General features: G+C 33.9%; 1 protein-coding gene across 1 annotated transcript; it reads left to right on the top strand.

Annotated features, from left to right (window-relative positions):
- Positions 1 to 10,831: 10,831 nt before the first annotated feature.
- On the top strand, positions 10,832 to 20,151 carry LOC127738832 (follistatin-like). The gene is made up of 2 exons (XM_052250235.1): positions 10,832 to 11,169; positions 19,157 to 20,151. Exons 1-2 carry the CDS (start codon positions 10,947 to 10,949, stop codon positions 19,633 to 19,635), a joined length of 702 nt encoding a protein of 233 aa, XP_052106195.1. The 5' UTR covers positions 10,832 to 10,946; the 3' UTR covers positions 19,636 to 20,151.
- Positions 20,152 to 27,242: the final 7,091 nt, after the last annotated feature.

Here is a 27,242-nt window from a genome sequence, read left to right on the forward strand (position 1 = left end):
CTTTATTTTTTACAGCCAAGTCTAGATTTTTTAAAGCAGTTTTATTTTTTAGATTTTTTTTTAAAAGATCACTGTCTAAAATATCACTGTTACAGACTATTATGGTTCTATTATTATTGGGATAAAATATTTGTAAGGTTTGGTTCATATATTTGACTGAACAATTTTCCATAACATGGGCTTACTTTTCTGGTCCTGACATAAGGAGTAATTACGTTAAAAATAAAAACAACTTTACAAGTACTAATTAGATACCTGGGCTCTCGGTCACAAAACTTTACTCAGAACTCGGAGTACAAAATTTGTGCTGGAAACACCAAATCAATTGATTGGTTGATTTCTGAGTCTGAGTACGAAAACCGTGCTCGAAAGTTTTATGACCGCAAGGCCTGGTCATCATAAATGTTGCTTTATTGATTATTTGGTTCATCTAAAAATGACAAGAAAATTGTTTCAAGGCTTGGATCTTTCTTTTTCAATATGGATAAGATGAGATTTTGATTTAACTGGATTGCAACCAAATAGTTTTATCAAAACGTGATTATTTAATGTTTCAAAACAATATTAAAATTTATTTTGATTTACAAGGTTTGGAGCAAAAACTTGACAGAAACTTATTGTTTACATACACAGAAGAGGAGCACAGATGTTAAAGTCAAAGTTGCATTTGAAAGCTTTCAAAATAGTTAAATAAGGCAGCTATCAATCTTCTTGAGATGAAGGGCATTTTTTATGCCCCCGCCGTAGCGGAGGGGGCATTAAGTTTTACCCATGTTTGTCTGTACGTACATACGTCCCAAAGTTGGTTTCCATTCTCTAACTTTAGTTTGCCACAGCCAAATGTTATGAAACATATTCACAATGCTTATTACCACAAAACACAGATCAAGTTTGAATTTTGGTGTTGTCACTTTAACGGTTCTAGAGTTATGCCCCTTTACAAATGAAAACAATGCTGAATTTTTCGTTTCCGTTCCCTAACTTAAGTTTGCCTCATCCAAATGTTATGAAACTTATACACAATGCTTATTATTACCACAAAACACAGATCAAGTTTGAATTTTGGTGTTGTCACTTTAACGGTTCTAGAGTTATGCCCCTTTACAAATGGAAAATTGCTGAATTTTTCGTTTCCGTTCTTTAACTTTAGTTTGCCTCAACCAAATGTTATGAAACTTATACTGAATGCTTATTACCACAAAATACAGATCAAGTTTGAATTGTGGTGGCGTCACTTTTACTGTTCTAGAGTTATGCCCCTTTACAAATGGAAAAATTGCTGAATTTTTCGTTTCCGTTCTCTAACTTTAGTTTGCCTCAACCAAATGTTATGAAACTTATACACAATGCTTATTACCACAAAATACAGATCAAGTTTGAATTTTGGTGGTGTCACTTTAATCGTTCTAGAGTTATGCTCCTTTACAAATGGAAAAATTGCTGAATTTTACGTTTCCATTCTCTTACTTAGTTAGCCTCAACCAAATGTTATGAAACTTATACACAATGCTTATTAACACAAAATACAGATCAAGTTTGAATTTTGGTGTTGTCACTTTTACTGTTCTAGAGTTATGCCCCTTTAAAAATGGAAAAATTGCTGAATTTTTCGTTTCCGTTCTCTAACTTTAGTTTGCCTCAACCAAATTTATGAAACTTATACACAATACTTATTACCACAAAACTCAGATCAAGTATAAATTTGGGTAGAGTCACTTTTACCGTTCTAGAGTTATGTCCCTTTATAACTTTATATGATATGCAAGGGAGGGGGGGGGGGGGGTCATCTGTGTTCCATGGACACATTCCCCATTAATTTTTAAAGTTTTGATTCCAAATTTCTTGAGAAAAATAATTAGTCTCCAAAAGGAAGTGTTTCTATTGAAAATAAGTTAAAAAAAAAAAGTTTTAAATCAGCAAAAAAATTTCTTGTTTGAGTATTTTATTAAAGAAATAGTTTGTGTTTTTGATTAAAGTTGAAAAAAATTGTTGATCTAAGGAAAAAAAAACATGACCGCCCAAAAAAGATGAATGGTCAGTGTTTTATAAGTCATACTAAGTTAAGTCTCAGGTATTTATTTGAAGAAAAGGCATGAAAAAGATATACTATCACTTTTGACACAGATTCACTTATTGCATCTTTGTTCCAAGTTTTATCACTGAGAAGACAAATATTATCCATTTGATTGATTGATTGGTGTTTAACACCACTTTCAGCGCTATTGTGCTATATCGTAGTCAGTTTTTATTGGTGGAGGAAGCAGCCAGAGTGCCCGCAGAGAACCACTGACCTTCAGTAGGAAAAATGACAATCCTAGTCAATTAAGATTTGAAATGCTAAACCATTTGTTAAGGAATATACTAGTATGACAAAAAAGTTTCTTATAACTGTATTTGCTTTGTTGCCGTTCAGGCAAGTAATATAACTGCCAATGGCGATCCCTATTTCATTTTGCATTTGAAGCCTTTGTGAAAGATATTTATGTAAAAATATCTTATGAATTACTTCAGCACCCTAATTAAAACGAAATGTGTCCTAGGGAACTGTACTTGAAATAAATGTATAGTCCTCAAAACTCATAATATGTCTGCCAAGTTATATATACATATTTATGCCACTCTTATTGTTTTTAAGCATTTTTTTCAATATCCAAAATATCCACAATAAACAAATATATTTCCAGTTTGACTAACAGTTGCTTAGATCTAGAAATCAATGCAAAAATGTATACTGAAGAAGAGACACCATTGTATTTTATATGTCTGACGGAGATGCCCCAATTTTGTATCAACCTCCGTTACTTTTCAACCCAGTGTTGGGTATGTTGTGCTCTCTTGCACGTTAAAGAACTTTTGCAACTTCTTTCTGAGGAGTCATAAGGTGACCTTTTGCAAATCAAAATTCCCGTACCCTATCCAATATACACCTCATTTCCCAGTTGCATTCCAAATTTCCAGTACCATATCCAATATACCCCTCATTTCCCAGTTGCATTCCAAATTTCCAGTACCCTATCCAATATACCCCTCGTTTACCAGTTGCATTCCAAATTTCCAGTACCCTATCCAAATACCGCTCGTTTACCAGTTGCATTCCAAATTTCCAGTACCCTATCCAATATACACCTCATTTCCTAGTTGCATTCCAAATTTCCAGCCCTTTATTCCTGTCTACCTACCTATTGTATTGAATTTTAATCTGTTGTCTTGAATATGTATGAAATATTTGCCACTGGATGTTAAGCAAGCAACAATCAGTCATATTTATGAAGACTGCTTTGTGTGCACTGAAAAAAAATCAATTCACTGTCTTGTTAATCTCTACCTTTACACTATTTGATAATAAAATTTTAAAATATCTGTAACGGAAAATATATGTATATACAAAAAAAGGGGAGAACCAGTGGCAGATCCATGCTTTTGAATGGGGACATATGGTTGGAAACCCCAACCCCCATCCCTCTTTTGAAAATGGCTGGATCCGTCTCTGAGAACCTTGTGATGCTGATATATTCATGTGATAGAACAGTATAAAACCTTTTGAATCAAACAACTCTGTATGCATATTAGAGCTGACGTTTTCTTTATCTCAAACTTTCTTCCTTTGGTAACTGTTTCATATAACTCTCACAATAAAGAGGGGCCTGATGGGGGGTCTCATCACGATTCACGAGTTGATTTTTTTGTCAATCACGATTCACAGACTTGATCACGGATCACGAAAATATAAAAAAAAAATCTGTAGAAAAACGGATCACGATAGCGAAAATGCGCCGATCACGAAGAACGAAAATAACCCATCAGGCCCCTCAATAAGCAATGGCATGCCGCCAAATTGCGTATTGTCATCACGTAAGAGACCTGTTTGCTTTATTACGAATTACGAACGTAATATTTGCCACTGGAACAATCTTAAAGGTACGGCCAATTTACACTCGACAGAATAATAATAAGCAGATAGAGATGTTCTGAAATTAGGGACAATAAAACCTTTACCATGATATTTAACATACACCAATAAAATTAAAATGTTGTTCAGTGCGTGCTATACATTGCTGTTGAAAAGAATCTACGTTCAATATTGCAAACTTTATACGTTTTTGTAACCAAAATGAATTATTTCATATCAGAACGAAAATACATATAGCTTTACTGGCTTTTGATATAGGATTTAAAATTTTATTAAAAATGTCTCAGTTATTTTTAAAAGATAGATACTTAAAGTTTGCTAACATTTTTCTAGTTCGGAATTTTATATAAAGATTAGAAGGTGTGGTACGATTTCAAATGAAACCACTCTCCACCAGAGACCAAATCACAAATGTAAGACAATTCAAACGACACAACTAACGACCTGGTTTATGTACAAAACAATAAACGAAAAACAAATATGATATACAGCAACAAATGACAACTACTGAATTAAAGGCTCCTGACTTGGGACAGGCACATACAGAATGTGGAGGGGTTAATATAAAAATAAGAAGATGTGGTATGATTGCCAATGAGCCTACTCTCCACAAGAGACCAAATGACACAGAAATTAACTATAGGTCACCGTACGGCCTCCAACAATGAACATGCCAAACCCTTTTTGTAACATGAGACATTGGTGTAACAATACAACATGAGAACAATTTATAAAAATCATCTTTCAGCATTCATAATTTGCTTGTATAAAAAGATACGTCATAACGTTTTAACAATCTCAGAGTATGTTAAAGGCTGTGATATTGATAATTTAGGAATTGAACTACATTTTTGAAAATAGCCCTAGTGTGAAATAAATTGGCCTAACCTCTTCTTAAACACACAATACTGAGTGGAATTGTGTACCGTATGTTAGAATTTATGGGATTTTAGTCGATGCGAGACATACGGGTGCCGTAGATTTCACGTGATTTTTGTCTCATCAGAATGCGACATAGGGGTGCTTATCCGGCGGCGACAACGTATATTTTTGTATAAAGCTTCATATTTCAGAAGGAAGAATTAAAAGTTGGATAATGTATATCTTGTATAAAGGTGCCTTATTGTGAGAGTTAACTTGACCTTTACACGTTTTATAGTTACTAGTAACTGATCAACGTTTAAGTTTTCATGATTGGACCTATTTTTCGGGTACTATATAGGCAACAGGTCAAATATACCGGTATTTGGTATTTTGGTATATAGAATTAATGCGTGTAGTACTGTGTACATGTCCGTTTGACAGACTTCATCTGACCATGGCATTATTCTTTTAATAAACGCCAAGATTTCGAGATCAAGTTCTTTTAATGATCAGTGTAAAGAATGATCGTTAAGTGTTCATGTCTGTCTGACAGGGTATATATGACATTGACCTCATTTGCATGGTTCTTTGGTCAACATTACTATTTTATGTTAGATCCGCTTAACAAGTACTATAAGTAAAGGGTCAACTATATTCGGTGTATCGAATGATTGAAAGTTGTAGATGTCCATCTGACAGGGTTCATATGACCTTGACCTAATTTTCATGGTACTTTTGTCACCGTTAAGTTTTTGTTATCAGGTTCATTTCTCGGATAAGTAATAGGTCAACTATATAAGCTGGGTAGAATAACTGTTAGGAGCATGTGTCAAAATGACAGGGTTTATCTGACCTTAATATCATGAATCATTGATAATTTAAGTTTCTGCAATACCTGCATCAAAGACTTTCCACAATTCCAATCATAATCAGTTATACAGACGAGATATTTCAGCGTATGCACTCTCGTTAATCTGATAAATAGGTTTCTCAAAACTTCTGGGTTTTTTAGTGGTTTTTCCTCGTGGCAAATCTCCATTTGTGTCTACGTCATACGACAGAGCATGCTTAAATATCTTTGTGTTAACAATAACATGCTGATGGATTTTATTCCCAATTCATACCATCATTTGTTATTTTGTATGCTGAACCCTTCTTTAATATAAAATTGAGAATGGAAATGGGGAATGCTTCAGAGAGACAACAACCCGATCAAAGAGAGAAAACAGCAAAAGGCCACCAATGGGTCTCATCACAGCGAGAAAATCCCGCACCCGGAGGCGGGCTTCAGCTGGCCCCTAGATAATAATGATAAGATACTAGTAAGATAAGAATTTTATTAATCTAATCAAGAACCCATAAAGGGCATCATTTACAACAATATTAAGCACAATATGATTGGAAAAAAGAAAAACTAGATCCTAATATAATACTATCATATTATGGACAGGATCAGAGCCTAACACATCATGTGTCTTACATAACTATAACAATAATTTCATAATAATTAAATATTATTTTATATATTGTGTATCCACCTGGATCTTATTTCTAAACACTTAATTATATAATTGCCTAGGCACATGAGAGTTGGTAAATGCTCATTTGTGAACAGCCAGAAATATTTTTTATCCTTGGGCAATTCTTTAAAATTATTACAAAAACTGTTATAATGTATACTAGTTCAGTGAAAATGGACGTCACACTAACTTGACTCCGAAACATATGCATGGATTTCTTGATACCTAGTCCAAATAACCATATATATATATAACGTATTGTACGGCTTTTTGTCGAGCCTGCGACTTTTGTCGCAAAAGCGAGACATAACGATCCTACATTCCGTCGTCGTCGGCGTCGTCGGCGTCGTCGTCGTCGTCGGCGACGGCGGCGGCATCCACAAATATTCACTCTGTGGTTAAAGTTTTTGAAATTTTAATAACTTTCTTAAACTATCCTGGATTTCTACCAAACTTGGACAGAAGCTTGTTTATGATCATAAGATAGTACCCAGAAGTAAATTTTGTAAAAAAAAATCCTGTTTTTCCGTATTTTACTTATAAATGGACTTATTTTTTCTGCCAGTTAACATTACATTCACTCTGTGGTTAAAGTTTTTAAAATTTTAATAACTTTCTTAAACTATCCTGGATTTGTAACAGACTTGGACAGAAGCTTGTTTATGATCATAAGATAGTATCCAGAAGTAAATTTTGTATCCTATTTATCCGTATTTTACTTATAAATGGACTTAGTTTTTCTGACAGTTAACATAAAATTCATGCTGTGGTTAAAGTTTTAAAAAATTCAATAACTTTCTTAAACTATTCTGGATTTGTACCAAACGGACAGAAGCTTGTTTATGGTCAAAAGTAGTACTAGTATCTAGAAGGAAATTTTGTAAAAAATTATTTCCTGTTTTTCCGTATATAACTTATAAATGGACTTAGTTTTTCTTCCAGTTAACATTACATACAGTCTGTAGTTAAAGTTTTAAAAACATTTATTAGATTCATAAACCATTCTGATTTTTACCAAACTTGGACAGAAGCTTCTTACAATCAAAAGATAGTATCTAAAGGAAAATTTTTAATAATTTTTTCCCCATTTTTGTTGAGCCTGTGACTAGCAGCAAAAGTAGGCGAGGCACTGGGTTCCGCGGAACCCTTACGAATTTTTATACGACCGCAAAAATTAAAAATTTTTTGGTCGTATATTGGTATGACGTTGGCGTCGTCGTCGTCGTCGTCGTTGTCGTCGTCGTCGTCGTCGTCGTCTGGCGTCGTCCGGCGTCGTCCGAAGACACATTGGTTTTCGCACTCTAACTTTAGTTTAAGTGAACGGATCTCTGTGAAATTTTACCATAAGGTTCAATACCACAAAAGGAAGGTGGGGATTGATTTTGAGGGTTATGGTACCAACAGTTAAGGAATAAGGGGCCAAAAAGGGGCCAAAAATAAGCATTTTTGTAACTTCCAGACATAACTTGTGTGTTAGTGTATGGATCTCTCTGACATTATGCCACAAGGTTCCATATCACAAAGGGAATGCTGGGATTGATTTTGGGGGTAATTGCCTCAAAATTTAAGGAATAAGGGGCCAAAAAAGGGGCAAAAAACAAGCATTTTTCTAGTTTCATGATAATTACTTGTGTGTAAGTGTATGGATCTTTCTAAAATTGAACTACAAGGTTCCATATCACAAAGGGAAAGCTGGAATTGAGTTTGGGGGTAATTGCCCGAAACGTTTAGGAATAAGGGGCCAAAAATGGGCCAAAAATAAGCATTTTTCTAGTTTCCAGACAATAACTTGTGTTCAAGTGTATGGATCTCTCTGAAATTGTACCACAAGGTTCCATATCACACAGTGAATGCTGGGATTGAGTTTGGGGGTGATGAATCATAAGGGGGTTCAAAAAATTTGGGGGGGGGGGATTTTTTTTTTTTCCTTTTTTTTTTTTTTTTTAAATTTTCCATTTTAATTTGGTTATTTCTGATTTATATTTAAAGGCAAATAATAATGATATGGTAGGAGATACACACCAAACAGGATGTGTAAATTATTATATAATAAGTATTGTGCAATAGCAAGAAATTTTCAATTGCACAGTATTGCACAATAGCAAGAAATCTTCAATTGCACAGTATTGTGCAATAGCAAGAAATCTTCAATTGCACAGTAATGCGTAATAGCAAGAAATATCCAATAGCACAATATTGCGCAATAGCAAGAAATTGTCAATTGTGCAATATTGCGCAATAGCAAGAAATATTCAATTGCACAGTATTGTGCAAAAGAAGATACTTCGTATAAATTGCCTATTTTTTGACCAATTTCAATGGGGTTTTATTCTTGAATTCTTGGGTTTCTTTAATATGCTGAATCTAACCATGTATTAAGTTTTTGGATTTTGGGCCCCGTTTTTAAATTGGTCCACATTGAGGTCCAAAGGGTCCAAAATTAAACTTTGTTTGATTTCATCAAAAACTGAATTATTGGGGTTCTTTGATATGCCGAATCTAACAGTGTATTTAGATTCTTAATTTTTGGTTCCGTTTTCAAATTGGTCTACATTAAGGTCCAAAGGGTCCAAAATTAAACTAAGTTTGATTTTAACAAAAATTGAATTCTTAGGGTTCTTTGATATGCTGAATCTAAACATGTATTTAGATTTTTGATTATGGGCCCAGTTTTCAAGTTGGTCCAAATCGGGGTCCAAAATTAAACTTTGTTTGATTTCAACAAAAATTGAATATATGGGGTTCTTTGATATGCTGAATCTAACCATGTATTTAGATTTTTGATTTTTGGGCCCCGTTATCAACTTTGTCCACATTGAGGTCAAAAGGGTCCAAAATTAAACTTTGTTTGATTTCATCAAAAATTGAATTCTTGGGGTTCTTTGATATGCTGAATCTAACCATGTATTTAGATTTTTGATATTGGACCATAATAGGTGAATGTCCAATTTAAAATTTTTAAGTTCTTAGACCACATTCATTCTGTGTCAGAAATCTATGTTGTGTCAAATATTTAATTACAATCCAAATTCAGAGCTGTATCAAGCTTGAATGTTGTGTCCATACTTGCCCCAACTGTTCAGGGTTCGACCTCTGCGGTCGTATCAAGCTGCGCCCTGCGGAGCATTTTATTTATATTTTTTGTTGGACGCCTTCTTTTCGCAGGAAGGCGTAACAGCAAAAATCAAAAATAGCCTTTCTAGACGTCATAATTATTTGGACTACATGGTACCGTGACTGGTTTTTTTTCAGCATGTGACCTTCCCAGAATTATTGCAGGCTTTCGAGCGCAGGCTGCCCGGTTAAAAAATCTATGCGTGGAGCGAGATGTTAAATATTTTAATGCGATTTAAAAAAAAAAATTTAGTATGTCCTCCTTTCTCCAAGGAGGTTGTTTTGTTTGCTGGAAATTAAAGTCAATCGGACGTGTTGATTTACTATATGTATATTGTTCTCGGTACTATACTTATGAGGGTCTGTATGGGGTTTGCAGAATAGAGAATAATGTGCAAAATATGCAGAATAAAGGGCTAAAAAAATTAAATATAGAGAGAGAAATAGGCAAAAAAAAAATAAAGAATAGAGAATAATGAGGTGCTTAAATATAAAGAATAGAGAATAACAAGCAAAATTTATAAAGAATAGAGAAACATGGCCTAAAAAATTAAAGACTACAGAAATGAAGGACCCCCCTCCCCCTTTCCCCCCATCCACACCATCACTTATGGTATGAATAGTGATTAGTTGATGATAGACACATTTATCCAGATTAAAGTAGTTATATTAAGAATATCATTCCTCAAATCCTTTGGTGCTTCAAAACGAAGATTACTGATTTTAAATGTCTCTGTTCAAAACACAAAACTATTTTTCATACGTTAATGGATTTCTTTTGGGCATGTCACATATTTTTTATCTTTGCATTGGGTGAATACATTTGAATAAATATTCCTGCAGCTTCTTATACTAAATGCTGACATTCCCGAGGGTACATCTGAGATAATCTCATATCTGATGTTCATTGAACTCCAAAGGAATGTCTGATGCACAATCCCTCTGGATACAATAGTCGGAATGCAGCCCGATTTCAGACGGTTCCCATCAGAAATAAATAAGAAAATAATATTCCTTGTAGCATACGATCTTATTGATGATCACGGAAGTCTTCTAATCTATAAATCGAATACAATCCTGATTTGATTAATGAGAATAATGATAGAGTTACTCATATTTGTCAATATTGTATTAAAGTATAGTATAGTGATGAGAAAACTACTTAGGTTAATCCATTAAATTCAAGGGGTGGTGTCTGTATTCGTTACACTGCATATCAATATAGGGACTAGTTTGGTTAGCTATATCTCCTTATTTATTATTCTAAAGTAGTCATATGAATATAATAAGTTTTAAAAAAATGTATGTTCAGATTTGATTAACATAAAATATTGTTTTAAAGTGAACGAGACTACCTTTGTCCCCTGTTCTTGGAACACACTAATATTGTCCGAGGTGAACCAATAGGATAAATCTGAGCTTTTAACCAATTTGTTCTTTAAATTGCGCGATGTTATAATTTTGTCTTTTGAACAAGTTAGACGTTAAAACATTTATATAATGTAATGTAATATTAAAATATAATCTTAAAAAATAAGATGGAACTTAGCTATATTTTATCCAATTTAATATTGTGGATGTTCATCAATTTGACTTGGGGAGAACCTCTTAAGAGATATCAGACCCCGTGTCCAAATGAGTGTGACTTAAAAAAGTGTCCAAAATTACAATTCTGTGACGGTGAAATTGTAAAAGACAGATGTCGCTGTTGTCCGGATTGTTCTACGAATATTGGATTCAATAGTAGTTACGCTCAAAAAGGTAGGATATAATTCTTTTATTTTTCGAATGGTTTTGTATGATGTGTAAAGTATATCATCCTTATTCCTAGAAACTATATTTATAAATTTAACTTTATCACATGGATACAAAATGAGTTTAGACCCACTTTTTAACCATAAAGTTGATTGAGTGACTACATTTATCTGTTTTCACACTTAATACTGAAAGAATTAAGAAGCTTTACACTATTTTTATAGTTTTCTCACGAACTGGTCTTTAAAACATGTATTTATTTATCAGCTCATGATTAACTGTGTCAGACGGTATTTGTGTAGAAATTTGACAAATGTACATGTAAAAACATAGCTCAGACAAGTATTATAGATTTTCATCAAGTATACTGTTTACATAAATTACGAAATGTTGACTTACAAAGGTGTTAAAGCCACCCCCTGAATTCTTTAATATAATTTTATCATATTTATTCAGCAGAACGGTTGTCATTGTTAAGGCTTATAGTAGTGTATAAATTATAAACTGACTTTTATGGTCGCTTTAATGTAATCGGAGATAAGTATACCGTTATGTAATAACTTATTTTAAATTAAACTAACAAGCAAAAAATCTTAGTGATGTCTGTACGAGAAATTGGTGTCAATCAAACATTAACCTATATTAAGATTATTAAAAACTCTTAATATCAGTGAAACTTGATACTCTTGTGGTTTATAAATGTATATGAATCACAGATCCTCAGTCATAAACTTAATAAATTACAAGTGTTCATTTCCATAGGCGTAATTGATGTGAAAATTACAGATGGGTGCAGTTCAGGTTTCGTTTCTTAAGATAATTTGAGTTGTTTCCCTTTAACTTTATAAAGCGACAGCTATACCAACTATCAGGTTTAACCCACAATTTTCTTCGAAAAATACCTGTACCAAGTCAGGAATAGAACAAGAACATATTTTATTTCCAATTAAGGGCCCACAAAGGGCATATATGTATAAGGAAAAAAGAACATTGATTAGCATAGATACATAGAATTTAAATACACAATCACAATACAGACATAGACATAGAATAGACAGCTGTTTTTCACTCGCTCCGCTCGTTCCGTTGATTTATATTTTTCATTTTTTAATGGACTTCCTCCTTTTTGAATTTGCCTTGGGAGTTCGGTATTTTTTGTTATACTTTTTTATTCACCAGAGTTCAAATGAAGTGTGGATGTAAGCATTTATTGGCAACCGTACGGCCTTCAACAATGAGAAAAATCCCATACCGTATAATCGGCTATAAAAGGCCCCGAAATAAAAAAATGTGAAACTGTTACAAATCAAACGAGAAAACTAACAGCCTAATAATTATAACAAAACAATTTACGACAAAAAAATATGACAGACATGAACCAACGACAACTACTGAACTACAGGCTCCTGACTTGGGATAGGCACATACACAATCGATATTCACATATGTATTCCGTTGCAAAAATCTTTCCAGACACAGGTGTTGGATGCCATGTATATTCTCAATATTATAATATTGTGTGAGCATGGAAAAGGCACCTCGAATAATGCTCACACTAACTATGGCGCAGTCCTTCAGTTTTATATATTTAAATTTTACCGCAATTCCATTCCACTCAATGAAGTTCGGTTGTTTCCTTTAATGGCTTAGTATATCAGTTATGCTAAGAGCGTGTTGTGAAGATGTCGGAGTACCTAACAAACCGTTTATAAAGCCAAATTTTTTTTTTGGTTTAGCCGATTTAGACAAACTTTTTATGGAGAAAAGGAGACGTGTGGGATACATGTCAAAGAGACAGCAACCCAACGTATGTCCAGCAATAAAGAGCTTGAAAGGTTTACGTTTGATAAATCTTAACTTCTTCGTTCATAGCTATACACAACTGAAATTCTTGGTTTAGTTGAAGCGTTTTGAAAGGAAAAGTTAAGTGAGAGAGTAAAACAATAACCAATTCACACCGCTACGTGATCATTTTTCAGGATCCTCGTCAGTGCTTTTTAAGTTCAATGTAATTGTTGAGGGTGTGGATGCATGGGGGTTTACAGAATAGAGAATATTAAGCAAAAAATATAAAGCTTAGAGAAAAATAGACCAAACAAATAAAGAATAGAGAATAATGAGGTGCTAAAATAGAAAGAATAGAGAATAACGGGCAAAAAGTATAAAAAACAGATAAAAAAGGACTGAAAAAATTAAAGAATACAGAAATGGAGGACCCCAATACAGACCCTCACTATATCTTGTGTAATTTGGGAACTTGATGTTGATGGCAGATCGTTGATAGTTCCCAGAGGTGGATTTAGGGGGGGCTGGGGTGCCTGGGCCCCCCTTTCTGGAGCTTCATTCATGGTTAATCTAGACTTTTTACCGGTTCTACTACGAATTTTATCTAGTTTGGCCACCCTTTTTCGAAATTCTTGATCCGCATATGTTTCCTGATAATTGTTTTCATATTTTATAGACATAAGTCAGGTCCTGACTTAAAAAAAAAACTTTAAACAAGCTGATTAATAACAAGCATGTATTTTTAATTGTCAGATGTTGACATTTGGATGTTTGGTTTTTGTTTTTGTTTTTTTTTTTTCATGGCCCGCCGTAGCGGAGGGGGCATTAAGTTTTACCCTTGTCCGTCTGTACGTACGTACGTACGTCCCATAATTGCTTTGCGTTCTCTAACTTTAGTTTGCCTCAACCAAATGTTATGAAAATTATACACAATGCTTATTACCACAAAATACAGATCAAGTTTGAATTGTGGTGGCGTCACTTTTACTGTTCTAGAGTTATGCCCCTTTACAAATGAAAAAAATGCTGAAATTTTCGTTTTCGTTCTCTAACTTTAGTTTGCCTCAACCAAATGTTATGAAACTTATACACAATGCTTATTACCACAAAACATAGATCAACTTTGAATATTGGTGGCGTCACTTTTACCGTTCTATAGAGTTATGCCCCTTTACAAATGGAAAAATTGCTGAAATATTCGTTTCTGTTCTCTAACTTTAGTTTGCCTCAACCAAACGTTATGAAACTTATAAACATTGCTTATTACCACAAAAGTAAGATCAAGTACAAATTTGGGTAGCGTCACTTTTACAGTTCTTGAGTTATGTCCCTTTATAACGTTATATGCAAGCGTTGGCATCATCTGTGTCCCATGGACACATTCCCCATTTATTTTTTTTGTGTCGTTGGGTTGCTTTCTCATTGACGCATTCAATACAACTTATTTTATTTGTATTCTTTTTTAATATCCTTTCAGAGTAATAGCTAAATTAAGTTTAATGGAAAAATCAAATTGAACGAACTGAATAGAAATTCTATGTGCCATGCAAACAAATCATTTTATTGACCTTTTGTATTCCTACCGGGATTGAGGGACCACGCCATTTAAAAAAAATCTTGCTAAGTAAGCGAGTCGAATATTCTTAATGTTTATGTACACAATAATTTGAAAGAAAACGCTCTTTTCAAATATAGGAGCCCAATAAAGATCCGTGCAAAACGCCCCACGTCGGGAAATCCAAAGGGAAGATAAATGATGCAAAACTTGAAATTTATCAAATATTCAGCAACGAGCCTTGTAACAAAAACTAGAAATCAAATCTGCCAAATTTCATGTGGAGACAAAGAGATTAGAAAATATACAAGATATATTCAAATTGGGATAAAATTCGTAAATGCCCAACGTCAGAATATCTACACATGCCGTTTTTGTTATTTTCATTAATAACTGTGATGTGGGAGCGAAATAGGTCACCAAATACAATGATTTGATAAACCAAACATTCGAAAACCAGGAATGTATAAATTTTACATTTACGTCGAATAAACGCTAGAGCATCTATATTATATAAACATTGTATATGAGTTGTTAAGTCTTCATAGGACCCTTAAATTGCATTTAACAGGTTTATTCTTAGCATGGGATATTAAGGTACTCCGTAGAATCTAACCCAAAGTGAGTATATCAGAAGATGAATTGGTTTATGGATCAACAAGAAGTCAGTCAAGCGTTTAGAATCTCGTTTAATATTAGTAATAGTAATAAGTAGATATTAATTGCTAGTAAGTGGCATTATAATAACGACATAAAAGACAAAATATGGGTTTCCAAATATCGTCCGAAAGATATGAAATTTTTACCCCCCCCCCCCCCCCCCCCCAAAAAAAAATTATATGATATCAAATAGACGTACAGACACACATTTTGTTCAAGTGAAAAGACTTTAATCTCTTGTTTTGAATTTTGATTAGAATGATTTAAGTCGAACACGTCGAAGCCAATGTTAACAAGCTTTGTTTCAAGGTCTTAAAACACTTTATTACTTTCGATTCATAGCGGACGTGTTTGTGACGTTTAATTGAGTTCAAACTTTCGTGCAAAATGTTTAACATTTATAACTGTAACTATTGCTAATAATTGTCTGTTAAAGTACACCATACGTTATTTGATCTCGAACTTTTGAGTTTAAATACTAGTACTTTTAAGACCTCCATCTAAGGTCCAGTTAGTTGCAGCTGATCATTCGAAGATTACATGCAGTAATTTTCAATTTAACAGCCTACGACATTCACTTGTGACAAGCTATGAATGAATGAAAATAGCTACGATCACAAGATATGCATGCTCCCACGCCTACGACTATTTTGAAAAAGACCAATGTAGATTCCAAAAACAAAACTATTAGTTCCAAAAACGTATATCCGTTTTCAGCATGTGAAATTATACAACTCATTAGATTGTAGGAACTGTTGTTAATATCCAGACCATAAATCGCACATAATTCCGATAACAGCGCAATCAATATGGATAAATTGTTTTGCCCTTTGTCCTTTTGGATTCCAGTGGGGTAATACCTGCTCGGAAAAGATACAATCCGAAATCGAGTCGATTTTGTCATAGTGTCAATTTTTGTTTTAAAAAGCTAATTAATCGCTTTACTTATAATCTCAGTTGATTATCGGGTTAGGGAAAGTTCAAATACGTATATAATTATTAATGATGAGTTGATTGTAGAAAATGTACGACATAGAACATTCATTTTGCCGTGACATGAGTGCGAAGTGGTGGTGACGGTTGTATGTGTGTTTTTTTTTTTATTATTGGGGGAGGGAGTAGATCTATTGTCCATATTGTGCGGTAAGGGCGTTATTCGACATAATTTTCACTGAAATTTAAACTTGCAGGAAGATTTCCATTTTTGTCTAGTCAAAAGATGAGCTCATCATGAGGCAATTAAAAATAAAAAAACAGATAGTTTTTACGATCAGTCACGTCATAATAAATATATTGTCGTGACGTTATGGAAAAAAGCCTTTTCATTCGTTTTTTGTTGAGCCTACGACGTCTGTCGCAGAAAGCGGGGCAAAGGGATCGTGATCCGGCGGCGTTAACTTACTTCCTAAAAGCTTAATATGTAAGAAGATAGAAGACCTGGATGCTTCATACTTTGTATATAGATGCCTTATGTTATGAAGTTTCTGTCTGTTACATGTTCGTTGTCATTGACCTCATTGTTTATGGTTCAGTGACTACTAGAAAAAATAAGATTTTTGTAACGTTAATATCTCTCTCATTATGAATAATCATGAGGATAACTATATTTAGAATGTGCGTACCTTGTCAGGTCTTCGTGCCTGTCAGACAGTTTCACTCGACCTCGACCTCATTTCATGGATCAGTGAACAAGGTTAAGTTTTTGTGATCAAGTCCACATATCAGATACTATAAGCAATAGGTCTACTATATTTGGTGTATGGAATGATTGTAAGGTGTGCATGTCCAACTGGCAGGGGTCATCTGCCCTTGACCTCATTTTCACGGTTCATTGGTCAATATAAAGTTTTCAGGGTTTGGTCTGTTTCTTGTATACTAAAAGCAATAAGTCAATTTATATTCGGTGTATGGAATGATTGTAAGGTATACATGTATTTCTCGCTTGGTTTATCCGACCTTGACCTGTGAATGTGATACTTGTAGTAAAACTTTATATTTAGGACTATCAACATAAAATCAATGGTCAGTAAAGCAAACGAGACATTTCAGCGTGTGCACTCTTAAGTTATGCATTGATTGTGGTCTATTTTCAACAGATTTTGGACCCACAAATATGGAGCACATGCAATTAAGTACAAACAAAATAATTTACCAGGAAAAACAGCCCTCATACAAGTGTTTACTACACGCGAAAATATGTTAGTTTATAGTATATAATTTAAAGCTCACCTGGCCATACGGGCAGTGTTGTCTTTTCCCCATTACCTGGCGTCTGTCGTCGTCGTCGTCAGTCGTCTGTCATCGTCCGCCCATTGTTCACAAACTTTTACAAAAATCTCCTTTGAAATTACTGAGCCAAATTTAACCAAACTTGGCCACAATTATCACTGGGGTATCTAGCAAAGGCACTTGTCTTTGAAAAAAACCTATATACTTTAATATAACACGTTGTATAGAAACTTCATCTCAAATAAGTCAAACGACTAGAATTGTCAGTCAAATCATTGTCAGTTGACTCCATATTAGATTCATTGCCCTTATTTTTTACCAGTTTTTGGTGTAATTGCCTATTAGTTTGAAACTATGGTATATAGAGAGCAACTTGAAATAGAAAAAGTGATCCACAAGGCAATACCTCCAAATAAGTTGGTATTTCTGAAATCGTTTGTCAACTCTTTATATGAGTAAGTGCCCTTAAATGACAATTTTTACTAATTCATTGCGTGTCTGCCTATTATCATGAAGGCTATATAAGATAGATAGAAACTTTAAGAAGCAAAATTGATCAGCAAGGTAAGATTTGCAAATATGCCAGCATATATGACTTATAGGACTTATTGCCCTTTAATGACGATATTTTTTTTTACCTTTTTTGTGTTTTGATAACATTTAAGAAGCTAGGGATAAACTGTACACTGAACAGAAAAAAATGATGAAGTAGTACAAATTCAACAAAAAAGAGAATTTAGTTATAAATTATATTCTAGTCTGCAATGTTTGAAAATGTCAATTGTCGAAGAGCGCATAGATCTAGGTGAGCGACATTAGAGCCTCTAGTTCATTTTATATTACTTCAATTTTTAGGACAAATAGGGCCTCCAAACTGGAAAAAAATTATAAAATTGAAGGCAAATTTTTATTTTCTAATGAAAATTATAGCAAAAAAAACAAAAACAAATAAACATTGATTTAAACAACAATTCGTATTCCTGTATGTTATTCACCAAAATAGTTTTACTATGATTCAAGTTGTCAAATTGTTTGTTCCGAGGGAGAAAAAAAACATGCTCAAACGTCCACAAAAGATGAATTGTCGTCTCACGAAAAGTCATTACAATAAGATATAGAAGGGAACGTACAGCTATTTTTCTTAATGGTGCTAAATGAAAAGCTCTTTGAGTGTGCACATCCTTCAGACGTTTTTTTTTCCTATTTTTTACATTAGGGAGCTACCATTTGATTTTTATGGGGGGCTAGGATGAAAAATGTTGTCCTGCATTTTTTTTTAGTTGTAATCTCTATGCTGCCTTTTTATTTTTCACTCTGTTCGGTCCTGCCTTTTTTTTTAAAGTTTATCCTGACTTTTTTTACCTAAATTGTCATCCTGACTTTTTTTTTTTTGCAAATGTCTCATCCTGCCTTTTTTTTTACTCAAAACTCCTGTCCTGCCTATTTTTTTCAAATTTCATCCTAGCCCCCCCATAATAATCAAATGGTAGCTCCCTTAGAAACTAGCATCCATGACGCGCTCGCGTGTGTAACGTAAACTGGAATAGGCGTGCCTTCACTTCTCTATAACATTTATTTATGAAATTTAGCCCACCAATCTGCATATTTGCTTGCGCAATTTTTTGTTCATCTCATTGCGGGATTCGAACCCTTGCTTCTGTGACATTGTGTCATCAACGCCTGTAGTGTGTCCAGTGCCTATATCTATATATATGTGTATGTGTTAAACTGTTACATTGCAATTCTTATCTTTTTTCTTCACAGATGGTGCCTGTAAGCAAGTGTCGTGTCCTAGGTTTAAAGTCTGTATGGAAAACATGCAGGGATTGCCACTATGTACTTGTCCAAACCCATTTGTTTGCAAAGGCCGACGGAGACACGTTTGTGGCAAAGATGGAAATACGTATGAATCTAGGTGTCACTTGAGAGTTACATCATGTCACAAATCAAAACGCATCAGAATGGCCCACAAGGGGGCGTGTGGAATGGTAGGAACACAGGAACACGGAACAAATGTAAAATATAAAGAGACAGAATTTGATATAAGTGCCAAACGACGAAAAAATAGAAAACAATTAAAGCGAAAAAACAAAAAATCCAAGAAAAGACGGAGACGTAAACAGAAAAATAGAAAAAATAGAAGAACGAAAAGAAGACGTACGCTTGGACCTAAAGCTAAGAGAGCGAAGAAAGAAAGAAGGAAAAATAATTTAAAAGATAAAACTGCATTGAAGAATGGATAATCATATAGTATATATGATAATCTGAAACAAAAGATCTCAAATGTACAGCCAGTATCAATTCCGCATATGTATAAAACTTCTAACTTATTCAAAAGACTGTATTTACAGCATAATGAACCCTTGAATCACCATTGTTTCATGAAACTGATTTGGAGAAGAACTTAATTCAGTACTATTTGCGTTTAACCAATCACAGACTTTTACACATTCCGACAGAACTGTGATATTTCTAACAAACTTACACTCTCGTCTGCTAAAACACAGTTGGTTGGATATTTAAGGAAACGATTTGTGCCGGACATTTTTTGCAACAATTACTGCCTGATTTAAAGCTGTTATATTAGGTTCATTCATTGTTGACTTGAAACGAATACGATTAGGTTCATTAATTGATGTATAAATGTATTTTCAAGATTGTTAATTGTTTTTGTAAATGTTGTTAATCATTCTTAAATGTAAGTCTTTCATTAAAATTGTATTATTTGCAAAATAGATAAAATTATTGATATACCTAGATCCTAGTCCAGTTCTTAGTCTAATCCATTAAAAATTCTCATAAATATAAAGTAAGGAGATCTGGTATAATTGCCAAAAATCTTAAAACATGTAGATATCACAAGAGTGAGCATTCTCAAAATATGGAGAGCATTCTAAAAAAAATATACGAAGATGTCAAAAGAGGACGCAATCTACAAATATGCAATCTGATGTAAATTCAGACCTTCATTAACTCGCGTACTCGTAAATATATGAGTATAACGAAATCACAGAACTATATTTTAATTAGATTGACAAATATGAAGATATCAAAATAATGAGCACTATTTAAATATGGAGAAATAAAAAAATTGAACAATCTACAAATATGAAGATATGAAAATATGAAGATGTAAAAAGAGTGAGCAATTTACAAATATGAAGATATCAAAAAGAGTGAGCAATCTAAAAAAAAAACATTAAGCCATCATAACATGCAGTGAACAATCTAAAAATATGAAAACAAAATAAATACAGTGATCAATCTTTAGATATGCAGAAATCAAAAGAATGAGCTATATAAAATTGAATTTGAATATACCAAAATTAAGATCAATTTAAAGATGTGAAGATATAATAAGAGTGAGCAATTGGAATAATGAAGCAATCAAAGACTGAGCAATCTAAAACTTTCAGAAATCAAAAGAATAAGCAATCTAAAACTTTGAATATATCATAAGAGTTTAAAAATATGAAGATATAAATAGAGTGCGCAATCTAAGAAAAAAATAGGAAGATATCAAAAGAGTGAGCAATTTTAAAATATGAAGATATACATAGAATGAGCAATCTAAATAATGAAGGAATCAAAAGAGTGAGCAATATTAAAATATGAAGATATAAATAGAATGAGCAATCTAAATAATGAAGGAATCAAAAGAGTGAGCAATCTAAAAAATATGAACAATATCAAAAATGAGCAATCTAGAAAATGAAGCCATCACAAGAGTGACAATCTAAAAGTTTGAATATATCAAAAGAGTAAGCGATCTAAATATATGAAGATATCAACAGATTGAGCAATCTAAAATAGAATATACCAAAAGAGTGAGCAATCTAAAAATTAGAATATATCAAAAGTGCGCAATCTAGAAATATGAAGATATCAAAAAAGTGAGCAATCTAAAAATAGTCAGAAACCAAAGGAGTGAGCAGTCTAAAATAAAATCCTAAGCAGCAGGACATACATGATTCACTTATAGGGTCTTTGCATCGGAAATAAACACATTTATTCTAAAACCAGTTGTTGGCATGATACGGGTTATGTTCTTCTCGTATATTTTATGATGGTGTGATATTAAACTCGTATCGGGAGGGATTGTGCTTGATTTTCATATGACGAAGACATAATCTTTCAATCAGTTTAATTGAGATCTGGAGCTGGCATGCCAGTAACTGCAATAGTCCTTTGTTAATTTATGTATCATTGTCATTTTGCTTAGTTTCTTTTGTTACCTATTTTGACATCGGACTCGGAATTCTTTTTAACTGAGTTTTACTGTGCGTATTGCTGTGTATTTGTTAATTCTACATTGGCTAGAGGTACAGGGGTTAGGGTTGAGATCTCACAAAACATGTTTAACCCCGCCGCATTTTTTGCGCCTGTCCCAAGTCAGGAGCCTCTGGCCTTTGTTAGTCTTGTATATTTTTTAATTTTAGTTCATTTAAATGTTTTGGAGTTTAGTGTGACGTCCATTTTCATTGAACTAGTACACATTTTTGTTTAGGGGCCAGCTGAAGCCTGCCTCCAGGTGCGGGATTTTCTCGCTATGATGAAGACCCATAGGTGGCCGTCGGCTGTTGTCTGCACTTTGGTCGGGTTGTTGTCTCTTTGACATATTCCCCATTTACATTCTCAATTTTTTTAACATTATGACCAAATGAGAATAGACGAGAAGACAAACAATTAAGAGCATTCCATTTAATATCCGAAAAAGGAGGTGGATGGTTACCTTGTCAAAGGCCCTCTAAGAAAATTTGTGGCAAATTTCAGTCCCTCAGATGCTTGGTTTTAAACTCCTCATCTGCCAAATCGTGCCATCAACACCTAATTTTTGTCGAGCCTGCGACTTTTGTCGCAGAAAGCTCAAAATAGGGATAGTGATCCGGCGGCGGCGGCGGCGGCGTTAGCTAACTTCTTGAAAGCTTTATATTTTAGAAGCTAGAAGACCTGGATGCTTCATACTTTGTATATAGATGCCTTATGTTACGAAGTTTCCGTCTGTCATATGTCCATTGTCCTTGACCTCATTTTCATGGTTCAGTGACTACTTGAAAAAAAAGTCAACATTTTTTGTAATGTTAATTTCTTTCTTATTATGAGATAATAGGATTATTATATTTAGTATGTGCGTACCTTGCAAGGTCCTCATGCCCGTCAGACAATTTTCATTTGACCTCGACCTCATTTCATGGATCAGTGAACAAGGATAAGTTTTTTCGTGGTCAAGTCCATATATCAGATACTATAAGCAGTAGGTCTACTATATTTGGTATATGGAATGATTGTAAGGTGTACATGTCCAACTGGTAGGTGTCATCTGACCTTGACCTCATTTTCATGGTTCAGTGGTCAAAGTTAAGTTTTTAAGTTTTTATACGACCGCAAAAAAATTTTGCGGTCGTATATTGGTATGACGTTGGCGTCGTCGTCGTCGTCGTCGTCGTCGTCGTCGTCGTCTGGCGTCGTCCGGCGTCGTCCGAAGACACATTGGTTTTCGCACTCTAACTTTAGTTTAAGTGAATGAATCTCTATGAAATTTTACCATAAGGTTCAATACCACAAAAGGAAGGTTGGGATTGATTTTGGGGGTTATGGTACCAACAGTTAAGGAATAATGGGCCAAAAAGGGGCCAAAAATAAGCATTTTTGTAACTTCCAGACATAACTTGTGTGTTAGTGTATGAATCTCTCTGACATTGTACCACAAGGTTCCATATCACACAGGGAATGCTGGGATTGATTTTGGGGGTAATTGCCTCAAAATATTAGGAATTAGGGGCCAAAAAAGGGGCAAAAAACAAGCATTTTTCCAGTTTCATGACAATAACTTGTGTGTAAGTGTATGGATCTTTCTGAAATTGTACTACAAGGTTCCATATCACAAAGGGAAAGCTGGAATTGAGTTTGGGGGTAATAGCCCAAAACGTTTAGGAAAAAGGGGCCAAAAAGGGTTCAAAAATAATCATTTTTCTAGTTTCCAGACAATAACTTGTGTTCAAGTGTATGGATCTCTGTGAAATTGTACCACAAGTATCCATATCACACAGGGAATGCTGGGATTGATTTTGGGGGTAATTGCCTCAAAATATTAGGAATTAGGGGCCAAAAAAGGGGCAAAAAACAAGCATTTTTCCAGTTTCATGACAATAACTTGTGTGTAAGTGTATGGATCTTTCTGAAATTGTACTACAAGGTTCCATATCACAAAGGGTAAGCTGGAATTAAGTTTGGGGGTAATAGCCCAAAACGTTTAGGAATAAGGGGCCAAAAAGGGTTCAAAAATAATCATTTTTCTAGTTTCCAGACAATAACTTGTGTTCAAGTGTATGGATCTCTGTGAAATTGTACCACAAGTATCCATATCACACAGGGAATGCTGGGATTGATTTTGGGGGTAATTGCCTCAAAATATTAGGAATTAGGGGCCAAAAAAGGGGCAAAAAACAAGCATTTTTCCAGTTTCATGACAATAACTTGTGTGTAAGTGTGTGGATCTTTCTGAAATTGTACTACAAGGTTCCATATCACAAAGGGAAAGCTGGAATTGAGTTTGGGTGTAATTGCCCAAAACGTGTAGGAATAAGGGGCTAAAAAGGGTCCAAAAATAAGCATTTTTCTAGTTTCCAGACAATAACTTGTGTTCAAGTGTATGGATCTCTCTGAAATTGTACTGCAAGGTACCATACCACAAAGGGAAGGCTGGGATTGATTTTGGGGGTAATTGCCTAATCTAACCGTGTATTTAGATTCTTAATTTTTGGTCTTGTTTTCAAATTGGTCTACATTAAGGTCCAAAGGGTCCAAAATTAAACTTAGTTTGATTTTAACAAAAATTGAATTCTTGGGGTTCTTTGATATGCTGAATCTAAACATGTACTTAGTTTTTTTATTATGGGCCCAGTATTCAAGTTGGTCCAAATCGGGGTCCAAAATTAAACTTTGTTTGATTTCAACAAAAATTGAATATAAGGGGTTCTTCGATATGCTGAATCTAACCATATATTTAGATTTTTGATATTTGGGCCCGGTTATCAAATTGGTTCACATTGAGGTTTAAAGGGTCCAAAATTGAACTTTATTTGATTTCATCAAAAATTGAATTCTTGGGGTTCTTTGATATGCTGAATCTAACCATGGATTTAGATTTTGGATATTGGAATACCACAAAGGGATGGTAAGAATTGTCTTTGGGAGTTATGGCTCAAACCGTTAAGGAATAAGGTGCAAAAAAGGGGGGGAAAAGGGTTTCCAGGTTAATGGACAATTACTTAAGCACAAAACATAATTTAAAAGGCAGTGTAAGGTTGGTAATTGAAACTCATTTGAATATCTCACCTAAACTGCTTTTAAATTATGTATATTGGAAATTTGCCAAAAACTTTATTATTAATAAATTCCATTGGAAATTTGCCAAGTAATTTAGTTTAATGAACTTCATTGGAAATTTGCCAATATAAAATGTTGCTGATGGAGCTTTTTTGTTTATCTCACCTAAACTGCTTTTAAATTATGTATATTGGAAATTTGCCAAAAACTTTATTATTAATAAATTCCATGGGAAATTGGCCAATAACTTTAGTTTAATGAACTTCATTGGAAATTTGCCAAAAACTTTATTTTTAATAAATTTCATTGGAAATTTGCCAATAACTTTAGTTTAATAAACTTCATTGCATTTTTTCTAGTTTCCAGACAATAACTTGTGTGTAAGTGTATGGATCTCTCTAAAATTGTCCTGGGGGGGGGGGGGTAGGGGGGGGGGACGGGGGGTGCGAAAAGGGGGGGGGATTTTTTTCCCCAATTTTTTCGGGTTCATATTTTTTTTCTTCAAAGTTTTTGTAATCTTCAATTGCACAGTATTGCGCAATAACAAGAAATCTCCAATTGCACAGTATTGCGCAATTTCACAGTATTGGGCAATAGCAAGAAATCTTCAATTGCATAGTATTGCGCAAAAGCAAGAAATCTTTAATTGCACAGTATTGCGCAACAACACAGTATTGCGCAATAGCACAGTATTGCACAATAGCACAGTATTGCGCAATAGCAAGAAATCTTCAATTACACAGTATTGCGCAATAGCAAGAAATCTTCAATTGCACAGTATTGTGCAATAGCAAGAAATCTTCAATTGAAAATAAATACAAATCTTTTAACCAATTTCAATGGGATTCATTTAAAGTCTTTAATTTTTGGGGGTTCTTACCTTGTATTACTTTTTTGGATATTGGGCCCCATTTTTAAATTGGTCTACATTGAGGTCAAAAGGGTCCAAAATTAAACTTTGTTTGATTTCATCAAAAACTGAATGATTGCAGCTGTATGATATGCTGAATCTTATTGTGTATTTAGATTTTTTATTTTGGGCCCTGTTTTCAAATTAGTCCATATTAAGGTTTGAAGGGTCCAAAATTAAAATTTTGATTGATTTCAACTAAAATTAAATTTTTTGGTGTTTTTTTTATATGCTGAATCTAACCATGTTGTTAGATTTTGGATATCAGACCATTCTAGGTAAAATGAATGTCCCATTTCAAATTTTTAAGCTCTTTGACCACATTTATTTTGTGTCAGAAACCTATATTATGTCAAAAATTTGATCACAATCCAAATTCAGACAGTATCAAGCTTGAATATTGTGTCCAAACTTGCCCCAACTGGTCAAGGTTCGACCTCTGCGGTCGTATCAGGCTGCGCTCTGCGAAGCATTTTATTGTCTTTTTTTCTAATACTATATGCAATAGGTCAACTATAAATGGTGTATGGAAATATTTTATGATGTACATGTCAGCCTCACAGGTTTTATTTGACCTTGACCTCATTTTCATGGTTCATTTCTCAGTGTGTTTTGGTCTGTTTTTCTTCAACTATAAGCAATAGATCAACTATATTTGATGTATGGAAGGATTGTAAGGTGTATATGTCTGTCTGGCAGGTATCATCTGACCTTGACCTCATTTTCATGGTTCATTGGTCAATGTTAAGTTTTCATGGTTAAGTTTGTTTCTTAGATACTATAAGCAATAGGTCAACTATATTTAAGGCCTAAATTGATTGTAAGGTGTACATGTCTGTCTGGCATGGTTCATCTGACCTTGACCTCATTTTCATGGTTCATTGGTCAAGTTAAGTTTTCTTGTTTAAGACTGTTTCTTAGAAACAATAAGCTATAGGTCAATTATGTTTGGTTTATTGAATGATTGTAAGGTGTATATGTATTTCTCGTTTGGTTTATCTGACCTTGACCTCATTTTCTTGGATCGTGTTAAGTTTATATGTTACTTGTAGTAAAGCTTTGAATTTAGGACTATCAACATAAAATCAATGGTTAGTAAAGAAGGCGAGACATTTCAGCGTGTGCACTCTTGTTTACATATTTAGACAAGATAAAACCCCTTAGAAAGAAAAAAAATTAGTACTCCTCAGATATATATGGAGCCAATTGGTACCCCTAAGAAATGACTTTCGATACTCCTCAGAAAAAAAACATCCCCCACCCTCCTTTTTCAGATATGAAATAGAATGATCCAATATGCAACACCAAAATTACACAATAAAAATTTCCCGCTTAACGCGTGACAATTAACTCACAGTAAAAACCTTGATTATTATAAAAAAAGTAGATGTGGACAAGTCGCCAATGAGACAACTATCCACCAGAAACTAAATGAAGTATATAGTTATGGCCCTCAACAATGAGCATACCGTATAGTAAGCTTTTAAAGGTCCTGAGATGTCAAAATGTAAAACAATTCAAACGAAAAAGCGAGAAAGCGATTTATGTATGTAAGGTATATGGAGTATTAGTTCATGTAAAAAACCTTACATATACAGTTGACAAAATCCA

The sequence above is a fragment of the Mytilus californianus genome, unplaced genomic scaffold, assembly GCF_021869535.1.
Source record: "Mytilus californianus isolate M0D057914Y unplaced genomic scaffold, xbMytCali1.0.p SCAF_4, whole genome shotgun sequence".
Taxonomy (NCBI): Eukaryota; Metazoa; Mollusca; class Bivalvia; order Mytilida; family Mytilidae; genus Mytilus; species Mytilus californianus.